The following is a 16,187-nucleotide window of genomic DNA, read 5'->3' on the forward strand; positions in this document are numbered from 1 at the left end:
TCTGTAGCCGCTTTATCCTTCTACAGGGTCGCAGGCAAGCTGGAGCCTATCCCAGCTGACTACGGGCGAAAGGCGGGGTACACCCTGGACAAGTCGCCAGGTCATCACAGGGCTGACACATAGACACAGACAACCATTCACACTCACATTCACACCTACGCTCAATTTAGAGTCACCAGTTAACCTAACCTGCATGTCTTTGGACTGTGGGGGAAACCGGAGCACCCGGAGGAAACCCACGCGGACACGGGGAGAACATGCAAACTCCGCACAGAAAGGCCCTCGCCGGCCACAGGGCTCAAACCCGGACCTTCTTGCTGTGAGGCAACAGCGCTAACCACTACACCACCGTGCCGCCCTCATTTTAATCTATATATTATAAAACTAATTAGATTAGGAATAATCAAAGGAATAATTGACAGACTGAAGATAAGAATGAAGGGAATTAGTTTTAATATTCATCTCTTTTTATTATTTTAAAACAGGCATTGCCAAATGAGTTGATGAACATCAGAAGATGTGGTAAACAGGGCTGAAGAGCTTTTCTTCTGAGATCATTCTAATTCTTTCAACAGACAGCGAGTTTCCTGATACATTAGATAATGAAAAACACTCAAGGAAATGCCAAAATGTTGAAAATAAAAAGCCAAATGGGTTATTCAGAGATGTTTCCCACTAGCATAATTTAACAACTGAGTAATTGTGACAGCATATTCTGTTTAATTTATATTTAGACAGCTGAAGTCAGGATGTCATTGTAACAGATAAACTAACATCATAGCAAAAAATCCATGATGAAATAATGAGTGGACATTTTTACAATAAATTTTTACAATAATTACATAATGCTTGGGGCTTGATAGTCTTGTCAGTGGGATTCCTTGGTTGGTCAGGGGAACACAGGAGAACAGTTAACATCAGTTCATCTCATTATCTGTAGCCGCTTTATCCTGTTCTACAGGGTCGCAGGCGAGCTGGATCCTATCCCAGCCGACTACGGGCGGAAGGCGGGGTTCACCCTGGACAAGTCGCCAGGTCATCACAGGGCTGACACATAGACACAGACAACCATTCACACTCACATTCACACCTACGCTCAATTTAGAGTCACCAGTTAACCTAACCTGCATGTCTTTGGACTGTGGGGGAAACCGGAGCACCCAGAGGAAACCCACGCGGACACGGGGAGAACATGCAAACTCCACACAGAAAGGCCCTCGCCGGCCACGGGGCTCGAACCCAGGACCTTCTTGCTGTGAGGCGACAGCGCTAACCACTACACCACCGTGCCGCCCTGTTAACATCAGTTATTGAATGGAATTACTTTTGTGAGATACATATATTATATGTAAAATATTTACTGACACACAAAGACTATTTGACCTGAAATTCTGGCAGAGGTTTCATTACAGTGAAAATAAGAATATTAGTCATGGTTTAACTTTGGTGTTCATCATAGATACATCATTCTAATAAAATCTCAATCACAAGAGAAAAGGAAGTATCTAAAAAGAAACTTGATCTCTTTTTTGACATTGAAATATTTTCTTAACATCATTATAAATCTCCTGCAGTTTTAATCCATATATGACAGGATTAAAGACAGGAGGAATAAGTACATATTCAAGTGACAGGATCATGGTCATAATGTGGGGAATTTGTTTTGATTCTAGTCTGTTATTTATAATTTCAAAACTTGAGTTGACAGAAAAATTAATAAAAATGAGAAGATGTGGTAAACATGTCTGTAAAGCTTTTCTTCTGAAATCTTTAGAATTCTTTAAACACACAGTGAGTATCCTGGCATAAGAGTAAAGTATGAAGATTACTGGAAGAAACAGAGCAATGACAAAAATAAAAAGTCCATATATGTTATTAAGAGATGTTTCTTTACAGCTTAATTTCACAATTGAAAAATTATCACAGTATATTCTGTTCAAATTAAATTTACACAGTGGAAGTTGGGATGCGAGAATAACACCACCACCAATTTCACAACAAGACAAAAACCATGATAAAAATAAGAGCTTTCCGACAGTGGACATTTTTACAACATTTGCATATAATAATGGATTACAGATGGACACATATCTGTCATAGGCCATCGCTGATAACAGTGTGAACTCTGATGTACCATATGTGTACAAACAAAATGCCTGAATTAAACACACATTATAAGATACAGTTTGTTTTTCAGACAGTAAATCAATGAGCAGTTTAGGATAAAGAGCTGTCGATCCAAAGAGAGAATTACAAAGCAAAGCAGCGATGAAGATGTACATGGGCTCATGAAAACGTTTCTTTTTGAATATGACAAAAATGATGACAGTGTTAAAGCAGATAATCATCATATAGACACTGTCAATATAAAATAAATATATCTGTAATTCTCTAATTCAACATGTCCCTCCAGTGATAAATATGTCAAATTGGTAAAATAATCCATTAATTTCTGAAAAGTACTCCATGTGATTTTACAGCAGTCATTCGGAGAGCAGTGTGTCGACAAAGATAAACCACAGCTGTGGTGATGAAGTCGACTTCATGGACCTTTATATTTTCCCATCCAGGCTCACAGTCCTTAGTGATTTGCTGAGAGCATCTTAAAGGAAATTCCTGCCTCCTTCCAGCCCTCTGCTATCATACATCTGGCTAATCAATAATTTCAGTGGTTTAAATGAGCAAAACCTTGTTTCTTATCATCTTTAATACTGATAGTTAGGGACTGATCACTGCTTCATGTAAATAGTAACCTAGCTTTACCCAGCATCTATCTGGTATGACTACACTTAGATCAATTAGGATTACAACCGTTTTCAGCACAGACCACATGAGCTGCTCAGCACTAAGTGCTGGCAGCCAAGCATGCAGTCCAACTTTCACAATGACAGGTTCCAGCAGAGACAGCAGGTATAAGATCACATGGATCAATGCTTGGAACAGGTGGCTGAAGCCAATAAGTGATTTGTTGACCAACACAGAAGAGGAAACCCCCCCAGTACAACCTGTGGAGACCAGTTATGATTGGCCACTAAAGACACTGAGGGCTTGCTAGGCTGCAGAAAGCTTTGTGCCTGCAACATTGGCCCCTACAAGATTCAGCCACAAATCAATAAGGTAAAGTATAAACTGGACATGCCCAGGGAATCTCAACTAGTCCCCTCCTTCTATGTCTCCCAGCTCAAACCAGTCATCTCATTTCCCCTGGCATGCAAACACCTCTATAATGTCAGCCAAACACTTAGGCATTGACAGCCAGCCTACCTTCACTGCCAGAACCATCATTTTCACTCACATAAAGCATAACACAACCATTCACATGACCATCAACAACCCCAAGTAAACATGTGAGAGTGGGTGGGAGACAGCATCCATATATCCCAGTTTACAAAAAGACTCTATGCCTGAGGACCCTACAGATCTACTCCTTTACCCAATAAAGCTATTAACAAAAGGATTGATGAAACATAAGTTTTCAGCCTAGACTTAGACACAGTCTCAGTGTTTACGTCTAGGCTGAAAACATATCTGTTTAGTCAATCCTTCCAAGTACTTGGAAGGCTATTTCATAACTGCGAGGCTTTGTAAGAAAAGGCTATGCCTCCTCATGTAGCCTTCACTATATGAGGTACCAACAAATACTCTGTACCTTTTGATATAAGTAGGTGTCATAAAGAGCCAGAAGTTCACTCAGGTACTGTGGTGCAAGACCAATCATTGCTTTAAAGGTCAATAGCAGTATTTTACAATCAATGTGAAATATGATTGCGAGCCAGTGCAATTTGGATAAGGTAAGGGTGATGTGGTCATATCTTCTAGTTCTAGTTAGGACTCTTATTGCTGTATTTTGAACTAACTGGAACTTGTTAATATATACAGTAAAGCATGAGAATAATCCAACCTTGAGGTAAGAAAAGCATTGACTAGATTTTCTTCACCCTGTAGTGACATTATATTTCTTATCTTAGCAATATGTCTGAGATGAAAGAAAGCTATCTGGGTAACGTTATTGATATGAGTTTCAAATGAAAGACTGGCGTCAATGATCACCCCAATGTCTTTTACTGCTGCATGTGAAGAAACAGAAAAGCCATTCAGAGTTACTATGTAATCTATGTACCGGTATGGGCATATGTATGTACTATGTGTGGGCAGCATGGTGGTGTAGTGGTTAGCACTGTCACCTCACAGCAAGAAGGTTCTGGGTTCAAGCCCAGTAGCCGGCGGGGGCCTTTCTGTGTGGAGTTTGCATGTTCTCCCCATGTCTGCATGGGTTTCCTCTGGGTGCTCCAGTTTTCCCCACAGTTCAAAGACATGCAGTTACGGTAGGTTAACATGGGGTGGCCTTGGGCTGAAGTGCCCTTGAGCAAAGTACCTAACCTCTGACTGCTCCTGGTGCTGTATTATGGCTGCCCACTGCTCTGAGTGTGTGCGCATGTGTTCACTGGTTCAGATGGGTTAAATGCAGAGGATGAATCTCACTGTGCTTGAAGTGTGCATGTGACAAATAAAGGTTTCTTAATCAGAAAACCTTCTTCTAGCTGTACAAGCACAAGTACTTCTGTCTTGTCAGAGTTAAGCAGAAGGATGTTAATAAGCATCCAGTGTCCTTTACACATTCCTCAATTTTATTAAGCTGGTGTCTCATCTGGCTTTGTGGCAACATACAACTGTGTCATCAGCACAATACCATGCTTACGAATAATATCACCCAGAGGTAACAAATACAAAGAAAAGAGCAGTGGGCCTAAGACAGAACCTTGTGGAACACCAAACTTTACCTTACCTTTACCTTAGTATGTATAGAAAAATCACCATGTACATCAACAAACTGATAGCGAACAGTTAAATAAGAGCTGAGCTAGGAGAGGGCCGTTCCCTTAACTCCCACAACATTTTAATGATGAAGAAGAACTTTATTTATATGTTGTGGCAGCAGGGACGAGGCCAAGCAGCAGTCTATGAATGGAGGGCAGGGTCGGGGAAGGTAAGTGGTTAAGTCATTCCACCTGCTGTCAATTAATGTGTGTGTGTGTTTGTTACAGGGATGGAGCATAAAAGGAGAGAGAGAGCAGAGCAAAGGGGCTTTAACCCTGACCACAACACATGTGTAAGTGAGTAAGTGAAAGAAAGCTGAAAAGCTCAATAAAGTGTTTGTGTGTAAACATCATCTCTCACCTGCCGTGCTTCTGTGCTCTATCCACATCAGGAACTGTTACATACATACACTTAAACATCGTGAAATTCCTTTCTACATTTAACCCGTAATGAACACACATGAGCAATGAACACACATACATACCCAGATCAGTAGGCAGCCATAATAAGAAAGGTGGTTTATTGCGTGTGTGCATAGACACAACCTACTGTAGGTGTTCTTTTGCCTAAACAAAATTTGGACACAGGTGGCTTATATACTGATGTTATGCTGATGTGTATGTGCTAAAGACACTCAGAGGGGATAATAAAACTCAAGGCTAAGTTAAAAAAAAAAAGAACAAGAACAAAAAACACCGAAGAAACAAATATATGCACATGCATGAATGCAGAAATGAATATGTTATGAGTGAACTAAGACCTTTACTGAAATCACACTCAATGGAATTGATCTTATTTTTTTTTTAATTTTATATCATAAATATGGAAAAAGGGCGGCACGGTGGTGTAGTGGTTAGCGCTGTCGCCTCACAGCAAGAAGGTCTGGGTTCAAGCCCCGTGGCCGGCGAGGGCCTTTCTGTGTGGAGTTTGCATGTTCTCCCCGTGTCCGCGTGGGTTTCCTCCGGGTGCTCCGGTTTCCCCCACAGTCCAAAGACATGCAGGTTAGGTTAACTGGTGACTCTAAATTAACCGTAGGTGTGAATGTGAGTGTGAATGGTTGTCTGTGTCTATGTGTCAGCCCTGTGATGACCTGGCGACTTGTCCAGGGTGTACCCCGCCTTTCGACCGTAGTCAGCTGGGATAGGCTCCAGCTTGCCTGCGACCCTGTAGAACAGGATAAAGTGGCTACAGATAATGAGATGAGATGAGAAATATGGAAAACGTAGAATATAATGCCAAAATTGATATTATGAATCTCACAAATGTTGCACATATAAGACATTGGGTTCATACACAAAACTGTAATATACTCACATCACCCCCATCATCACTGCTGCTTGACATGAGCATGGCGGTCCATATGGCATCTGCTTGGACATTACCCAGGAGGTTGTCCTACTTTTAGTGCCTCAGCAGTCTTGTGTCTGGTTCGTCTCTCTTCCTCAGCTGATTGCCTCTTCTTTTCAAAGGTCCTTAAGCCATCACAAACTGCTCTCCTCCACTCCAATCTATCTAATAGTTTGTGGCCCAGTTACCGATCTCACAGTCTTTGAAGGTCCTTTTTAGGACTTTATTAAATCTCTTCTTAGGAGTACTGATGCTTCTGGTTCCTGTAGATAGCTGACCGAAGAGAAGCTGTTTAGGTAGATGATGTGCATCCATTCTAGCCATGTGTCCCTACCATCCTAATCTATTCTGCTGTAGCTTAGCCTCAATGCTTGTCACAAAACACCAGTCAAGAACCTCAGTATTGGTGATACAATCATACCACTTGATGTTCAGGACTGTACGTAAGTGTCTTTGGTGAAACTTCTCTAGCTGTTTTATTTGATATTGATACATAGTCCAAGTTTTGGAACAATACAAAAGTATAGGTATGATGACAGCCTGATGGACTTATATCTTGGTGTTGAGCTCAAGCTCATTGTTATGGAAAACATGCTTGCGTACATAGCTTGCCAAAAACTGTTGCAGCAGCACTGATCCTGTTATTAAACTCACAATCAAGGGAAACATCACTGGCTACATAGCTGCCAAGGTACTTAAAGTGCAGGACTACCTTAAGGACAGTTCCATCCACAGTAATTTCAGGTTGAGTGACAGCTGGGGTGGCAGTACCATAAACAGGTTGATACATTACTTCCATGTTGGTGCAGTTTAATGATAGTCCGAGACTGCTGTAGGCTTCTGCAAATGCATCTGTAATTCTATGCAGTTCAGCTTCTGATGTCGAGCAGGCCGCAGTGTCATCAGCATATTGGAGTTCCACAACTGAGACTGTAGTCCCCTTTGTTTTGGCCTGTAGCCGGCACAGATTGAACGAGTTGCTATCATATCGGTAATCTATTTTAATTCCACAATTTCTCAGTTGAGGCTCTGCTAATTGCGAGACAGCACACATGTAGAGAGCAAACAATGTGAGGGCTAATATGCAGCCCTGTTTGACACCCACTTTCATAGGAAATGGTTCCATTTGCTCACCTGCACATAGTACAGAGGTAATCAAATCAAATCAAGTTTATTTGTATAGCGCTTTTAACAATAAACATTGTCGCAAAGCAGATTTACAGAATTTGAATGACTTAAAACATGAGCTAATTTTATCCCTAATCTATCCCCAATGAGCAAGCCTGTGGAGACGGTGGCAAGGAAAAACTCCCTCAGACGACATGAGGAAGAAACCTTGAGAGGAACCAGACTCAAAAGGGAACCCATCCTCATTTGGGCAACAACAGACAGCCTGACTATAATATTAACAGTTTTAACAGGTATAACCCTCAACTGTCCTCATGGGGCCGTCCTTCACAGGAGCGGTGCGATAAAACTCCGACCAGACACAGGGCACCAGGATGGATCAAGCAGGTGTGAGGGGCAGAAGAGGCCAGCATCTCAATCCCAGGATCAACATGTAACTCAGAGGGACAGATGGGGGGGGGGGGGGAAGAGAGAGAGAAAGAAAACACATTGTTAGGTATGCCCTAAAAATGACAAGTATTAAATCTGTGTGGTAGGCTCGCAGAGACGAGAGTCTTTACATCAGGCATAACACACAACAATGGCATGTTAATATGGTAAAAAATATCATGACCTGTTCTGGCTGGATGCTTGATTGGGTGATGGGAGCACACTCCTCAGCAATGATGAGATGCAGATGGGACCCTTAGGCCTGGCCAAGACAATTCAATTACATTTCACCGGGTCTGGGACATGCGACAGAATGTCTGACGGCCAATTCCCTGCAGGCTACGATAGCCAGTCGAGGTCTCCACCCTCTCCACCAAAAGATTTCCTGTTGACTCCATGTAACTCAGAGGGACAGAGATTTGGGGTGGGGGGGGAGGGAAAGAAAACACAGGTGGTTAGGTATGCCCAATGTCACCTGAATAAGTAGGAACAGTATACATATTGCACCGAGTACAAGCAGGGATTCTGGCAACTAACTATGAGAGCATAACTAAAAGGAGAGAGCCAGAAGGTAGCACAGGCATGAGGGAGCCCCAGGACATAAAGCAGCAGCCACTACACCGTCAACAAACTCGAGTGAGCAAGCGAGTGGGGACAGCATCCATACATCCCAGTTTACCAAAACACTCTATGTCTGAGGACCCTCCAGATCTACTCCTTTACCTCATAAACACCATTAACAAAAGGCTTGACTAAACAGATATGTTTTCAGCCTAGACTTAAATGCTGAGACTGTGTCTGATTCCCGAACATTACTTGGAAGGCTGTTCCATAACAGTGGGGCTTTGTAAGAAAAGGCTCTGCCCCCTGATGTAGCCTTCACTATACGAGGTACCAGCAGATAGCCTGCACCTTTTGATCTAAGTAGGCTTGGCGGGTCATAGAGGAGCAGAAGTTCACTCAGGTACTGTGGTGCGAGACCATTTAGTGCTTTAAAGGTCAATAGTAGTATTTTATAATCAATACGAAATTTGATTGGGAGCCAATGCAGTGTGGATAAGACAGGCGTGATGTGGTCATATTTTCTAGCTCTAGTAAGGACTCTTGCTGCTGCATTTTGAACTAACTGGAGCTTGTTTATGCACTTATTGGAGCATCCAGACAGTAAGGCATTACAATAATCCAACCTGGAGGTAACGAAAGCATGGACTAGTTTTTCTGCATCATGCAATGACATTAAATTTCTTATCTTTGCAATATTTCTGAGATGAAAGAAAGCTATCTGGGTGATGTTATCAATGTGAGTTTCGAATGAAAGACTGGGGTCAATAATCACTCCAAGGTCTTTTACTGCTGCACGTGAAGAAACAGAAAGGCCATACAGAGTTACTGTGTAATCAGAAAACTTACTTCTAGCTGTATGTGGTCCTAGTACAAGTACTTCAGTCTTGTCAGAGTTAAGCAGAAGGAAATTAATAAGCATCCAGTGTCTAATGTCCTTAACACATTCCTCAATTCTATTAAGCTGGTGTCTCTCATCAGGTTTTGCAGAGACATACAACTGTGTGGCATCAGCATAACAGTGGAAACTAATACAATGTTTACGAATAATATCACCCAGAGGTAACATATATAGAGAAAAAAGCAGTGGACCCAAGACAGAACCTTGTGGAACACCAAACTTTACCTCGGTACGTCTAGAAATATCACCATTTATATCAACATACTGATAACGATCAGTTAGATAAGACCTGAGCCAGGAGAGGGCCATTCCCTTAACTCCCACAACATTTTCTAGTCTATTCAGAAGAATGGAATGATCAATGGTATCAAATGCTGCACTAAGGTCAAGCAACACAAGTAGCGAGACACAGCCCTGATCAGACGCCAACAGTAGGTCGTTTACTACTTTAACCAGTGCTGTCTCTGTGCTATGATGAGGTCTAAATCCTGACTGATACATTTCATGGATGTTATTCCTATGTAAATATGAGTATAACTGCTGTGCCACAGCTTTTTCAAGGATCTTGGAGATAAAAGGGAGGTTTGATATTGGCCGATAATTGGACAGCTGACAGGGATCAAGGTCAGGTTTTTTAATCAGGGGTTTGATAACTGCTAGTTTAAAGGATTTGGGTACATAGCCAATTGTAAGAGAAGAATTTATTATTTTTAGAAGCGGTTCAATTACTCCAGGCATTATCTGTTTGAATAGATGTGTCGGTAAGGGATCTAGTACGCAAGTTGAGGCTTTTGATGTAGAGATTAATGAAAGTAATTCAGTTTCTTTTAGGGGAGTAAAACATTCTAACTGATGATCTGTGTTGGGTTCGCCCAGAAAGAGACCCTGGATTCCTTCGTGAATGCCTTTCCCTCGGGCCCGAGGTGGACGAATCAACAGCTCAAACACAGACAAGGGAACACGTGAGAGTTGTTCACATGCCAGTTTATTCGCTCAGTCACTTCGTCCAAATGAAAACATTTTTGGAAGTATCTTATAGTGTTTCTGTGTTTATGTTTTGTCTTCATGTGTGTGTGTGTATGCAATGGGTGTGTGTCTATGTGTAAGTGTGTAATGATCTTGAATCAATCATAATATAAAAACATATTTGCTGACAGTAAGGTACAGATAGATATCAGAGTTTTGGCTTATAATCAATATTATGTCTGATTCTTCGTGGAATAGTTTGGAATGTTAAACATAGATAATGTCTTGCCTACGAAGAAGGTCAAAAAACACTAGTTTGCACAGAAAGGATCTTACTAATTAACAGGAATAATTCTTAACACATGAATGTGTGTTAAGTCAGTAAATTACATCCCGATTCCATCAACATAAGTAAAATAACAAATAACAGTATGTCTTTCATAATGCTAAAACAAGGAATGTTATAAGAGAATAAACATAAAAGAAAAATAAGAACAACTTAACCACAAGAACAATGAGAATATGTCTGAAAGAGAGAGAACAATTAAACAACTAACAGGATTAAACTTATAACTAAATTAGGTTAATGCTCTTAAACTAAAAATCCTTAGAATCATAAGATCTTAATTATAATTATAATGTCATTATGAAACTAATCTAGAACTATGAAACTAACATTAATCACGGAATGCATTCATTAATTACGGGATCTATAAAACTAACATTAATCATCACCATAGTATATTTCAATATATTTCAGTATATTTCATAGCCTTTATGAAGCTATGACCTAAGATTCAACTGAATGAATAAGCATGATCATGAACTTTAATTCTACTATTTCAAAGTGGGTATGAGTTGATCTGACACTAAAACAGACCTTCAGACACTTCTCTGTTCAAAATACACATTCATAAACAAAATGTTCCCAAACAATGTCCAGCCTGACCTAAGGTCATTTCAAACTAAATTTTGACACAGAATAAGCTAAGAATTACTATTTCACTAAACTTACATATACCTACATATATCCTGATTTAACCTTCTGATTCATATTCTGATCATAATCTACATATAATAAAATTTGACCCAACAATCTGATACAGTTATATTGTTAACTACAAGGTCACTTTCATTGTCTAACCTTAAATTAGTAGATTGAATTTTTTGTCGGATATTCTCAATTTTGTCATTAAAAAAATTCATGAAGTCATTGCTACTACATACTGCAGGTGTGCATGTGTTGATAGTGGACTTATTCCTGGTTAATTTTGCTACAGTATTAAATAGGAATCTAGGATTATTTTTGTTATCTTCTATTAGGGAGGAGAGATATGTTGATCTCGCAGCACTAAGAGCTTTTCTATACTTCAGGAAGCTCTCCTTCCAAGCTAATTTGAACACTACCAATTTTGTTTGACGCCATTTACGTTCCAATTTTCGAGTGGTCTGTTTTAATGTGTGAGTGTCATCATTATACCAGGGTGCTAATTTTTTGTCTCTGACCATTTTCCTTTTTAGAGGAGCTACATTATCTAAAGTATGGCGGAATGTTGACTCTAAGCATTCAGTTGCCTGATCAAGTTCTGCAGGGGCTGACAGTGACCCAATCAAAGTTGACAGCTTTGGGAGATCATTTATAAAGCTCTGTGCAGTAGTTGACATGAAAGTACGTTTAATACAGTAGCGTGGTGAGGTGCATATATTATTACTCAGACATATTTTGAATGAGATGAGACAATGATCTGAGATAACTTCAGATTGTGGAAGTATGACTATATTGTCTACGTTTAATCTGAATGTTAGTATTAGATCAAGGGTGTGACCACCATTATGGGTCGGTCCTATGACATTCTGCTTAATCCCGACTGAATCTAAGATAGACACAAATGCTGTTTTTAAAGGGTCTTCTGGGTTATCGAAGTGAATATTAAAATCTCCAACAACTAAAGCTTTGTCTAAGGAAATAACCAGATCTGAGATAAAATCTGCAAATTCAGAAAGAAACTCAGAATATGGCCCTGGGGGCCTGTAAATAATAAGCAATGGAATTAACTGGGTAGACTTATTTTTTGAGGCTACATACATTATATGAGTATGAAGAACTTCAACTGTATTAAATTTATAACCAGGTTTGTGTGTTACACCTAGATAATCGTTATAAATAACTGCGACGCCTCCTCCTCTGCCAGTTAGACGAGGCTGGTGTATATAACTGTATCCAGGAGGACTTGCTTCATTTAATGCTATATATTCATTTGGCTTAATCCATGTTTCTGTTAAACACAGTACATTAAACTCCTGATCAGTAATGAGTTCATTAACCATTAGCGCTTTAGATGTAAGAGATCTAATATTTAATAGCCCCACCTTTAGATCAAAGGTGCTGGCAGCAGCTGTACAGTCAGTATGATCTAATTTTATATTGATTAGGTTACTGGAACAAACTCTCTGAAAATTTCTACCTTTTTGTTGAGCTCGGGGAACAGACACAGTCTCGATGTAATGGGCCCTGAGTGACGACTCTGTGCAGCTAGCAGACAGTCAGTTTAGCCTGTTCATCTGCTCCCTGGCCTTGGCTCTGGATTGTCAGAAATTAACTAGGCCTGTTCTGAGACTATGACCTATGCTGCAGGAAATGAGAGCAGCATCTTCCCGAGTGGGATGGATACCGTCCCGCCCTAACAGGCCAGCAGTGCCCTCAAAATTAGCCCAATTATCTATAAAGCCCACACTGTTTTCAGAGCACCACCTGGACAGTCAGCAGTTCAGCGACCATAACCTGCTGTAAGCTACATCGCCACACCGCATTGGGATGGGGCCAGAGCATACTACAGCATCGGACATCACCTTCGCTAATTTAAACACCTCTACAAAGTTACTCTTAGTAACCTCAGACTGACGAAGGCGTATACCATTAGCTCCTGCATGGATAACTATCTTTGAGAACCTGTGCTTGCCTAGGACCCTAAGATTACCTGCTATGTCCGGCGCCCTGGCTCCTGGTATACACCTGACTAAAGCTGCTGGTGCCCCTAAAGGCTGAGCTAATTTCACATGCTGTATGATAGTTCCCCTATAACCAGAGCTCTTTCAGGTTTCTCAGTGGGTGCATCACTAAGGAGAGCAAACCTGTTCGACACATGACGCGGAGAGGAGTGGTGCTTCCGTGGGCGAGCCTCAGCAGTAGCTTTGGCTCTACGCTTATGCCACCGAGCCGTCACCCATTCGCCCCGCTGTAAGGGCTCTAATGCCGGAGTTGGGGGATTGCTAACTCCACCTAGGGCGTCCAGACTTTCCCTAACAGAAACTACACTGTTCTCACGCTCACTAACCTGCTCTAAAGCCTGGACACGCGCTTCTAGCACTGAAATCTTCTCTGTCAGAGAGCTAACTAATCTGCACTTATCACAAGTAAAGCTAATAGAGCTATCGCTAGTGACGGAGGAAGAATGACTAAACATCCTGCACTCAGCACACTGAACAGGCTGAAGGTGTGCCATGATGAAAAGATTCACGTACCTTAAATGAAGATCTGTTGATATTAAAGCAGATCCGATGTGGATGGCCTCCGCTTGTGGACTTTACACAGGAGGAGAGAAAAAGAAAGCTTCCGGTCTCGGCGTTCTTCCGAAAAAAGAAAGAGAAAAAAACGGGAAAAAAAACAGAAAAAGGAAAGTGAAAGTGAAAAGTACAAAAATGAAAGCGACAGTACAATAAAAATGAAGAGGATACTGGAAATTTATTTGTAGAAAAAAAGTTAAAAAAGGATTAGTAATTAACGCTGGCACTCGCGGGAAAAAGGACTAGTCATCTTGTCATGAAGCAGGCGGATAATCGTGATCAATTTATCTGGACAGCCGTACTTTCTTAGGATCACCCATAAGATTTCTCTATTGACTGAATCAAAAGCCTTACACAGGTAAAAAAAAAAAAAAAAGGCTATGTAAAGGGCAGCTCTTTGTTCTCTACATTTTTCTTGCACTTGCCGTAGGGCAAATATCATGTTGATGGTGCCTCTTCCAGGTCAAAAGCCGCATTGCATTTCTGGTAGAACCTCCTATGCAATTTGACTGAGCCAGTTCAGTATGGTACTGGCAAACTACCAATGGTTCACAGCAGTGAAATACCTCAGTAATTGCTACAATCAGCTCTGTCACATTTTTTAAATAAATTGTAACCATCAATGCATCTTTCAGGTCAGCAGGTGCATGCTTCTTGTTCCAAGTACTCTGTATAAGGCTGTAGAGGCACTGAGCCACCATGCTTCAATGCTTCAGCGTGTTGGCTACCCCGGATGCAGTAGTCTTTCATGGCCTTGGCAGTGGCAAAAAATAAGCAAAGGCCATGAAAGACTACTGCATCCGGGGTAGCCAACACGCCACCTCCTCTGGCAGCAGTGTTAAACCTACAAAGCCCAGAGAATACCTGTTCACACCACCCCAACTGTACTCACACTATGAGGTTTGCCACCTGGAATGTCCACACCCTGATGGATTCAGATACTCAGCCTGAGCGACGTACAGCACTGGTTGGACATGAACTGAGGAGATTAGACATCAATGCTGCAGCACTAGTACTAAAATAATTGGTTCCAAAAAGAATGTCGCCCAAGACTGGTTCAATGAAAACGGTTGGACAGTGTGTGCAAAGAAATTACGGACTTGGGTACACAGTCTGAGGTCACTTGGCTGCTCCAGGACCTTGATTCCATGGGAAGACATAAGTCAGAACAACGGAGGTACTGGAGAGTTGCAGGTTGGTAGATGGCTGTTGACTCACTAAGAGTTCATCCACCCTTTGGAGATATTTTTCTTTAGTTCTACAGGGGGTCTATGCACCCACCTACAGTATTTGCAAGCAAACAGGTAGGCTGAGCCAGTTTAGTCTCCGGCCACCTGACCATGAACAGGTAGTACCAGGCTACAGGTTTACTGGTACCAGTCAGTCTTACTGATCATGATGTCTGAATATCAAGCTGGCTGATCTGACTTTAGTAATATACTATATTTCATAATATATTAGCGTGTTATCTTTGTGATGTAATACAGCAATTACTGTCAACATGGAAAAATTTATTATTCGTCTCTGTTTCTAATGAGATCCTTCCTCTTCTTCTTCCTCTTCTTGTTCTTCTTCTTAAATATACATGTGAAAGATTTATTTTCTGATTGTTTTTTTCATGAACTCAGGCTCCTGATACCATTAATGTCTACTATTGAAATGGGCTGTAATCTAAATATTATACAATTAAATAGATGAGGAATAACCAAAGGAATAACTGACAGGCTCATGATCATAATGAGGGAGATTTGTTTTAATTTTAGTCTCTTTTTTATTATTTTAAAACATGCTTTGGCAGAAGAGTTGATGAAAATCAGAAGATGTGGTAAACAGGTCTGAAGAACTTTTCTTCTGAAAGCATTTGAATTCTTTCAACAGACAGTGAGTTTCCTGACACACAAGTAGATAATGAAAAACACTCAAGGGAATGTCAATGTTGAAAATAAAAAGCCAAATGGGTTACGCAGAGATTTTTTTTTCCCACCAGCATAATTTAACAACTGAGTAATTGTGACAGTATATTCTGTTTAATTTATATTTAGACAGCAGTCAGGATGTCAGTGTAACACATAAACTAACTTCATAGGGAAAAAAATCCATGATGAAATAATGAGTGGACATTTTTACAATACACTTTTAAAATAATTGCCTAATGCCTGTGGCTTGGTATTCTTGTCAGTGGGATTACTTGGTTGGTCAGGGGAACACAGGAGAACAGTTTACATCAGTGATTGATTGCAAAACTTTTGTGAGATACATGAAATATTATATTTGTAAAATATTTACTGACACACAAAGACTATTTTCATAGCAAGATTGCATTTTTGCAAGTATAAGTAAGAGAATTTGATGAGAAATTCTGGCAGAGGTTTCATTACAGTGAGAATGAGAATATTAGTCATGGTTTAACTTTGGTGTTCATCATAGTTATGTCATTCTAATAAAATCTCAATCACAAGAGAAAAGGAAGTAT

The 16,187-nt window shown here is 40.6% G+C and overlaps 1 protein-coding gene across 1 annotated transcript; it reads right to left on the minus strand.

Annotated features, from left to right (window-relative positions):
* Positions 1 to 1,505: 1,505 nt before the first annotated feature.
* LOC132901011 (olfactory receptor 6N2-like) lies at positions 1,506 to 2,446 on the minus strand. Its single transcript, XM_060943427.1, is given in 2 exon segments — positions 1,506 to 2,362; positions 2,365 to 2,446. Coding segments are annotated over 2 exon segments (939 nt in total).
* Between the last annotated feature and the right edge of the window lie 13,741 nt (positions 2,447 to 16,187).

Source organism: Neoarius graeffei, chromosome 16 (genome assembly GCF_027579695.1).
Source record: "Neoarius graeffei isolate fNeoGra1 chromosome 16, fNeoGra1.pri, whole genome shotgun sequence".
NCBI lineage: Eukaryota > Metazoa > Chordata > Actinopteri > Siluriformes > Ariidae > Neoarius > Neoarius graeffei.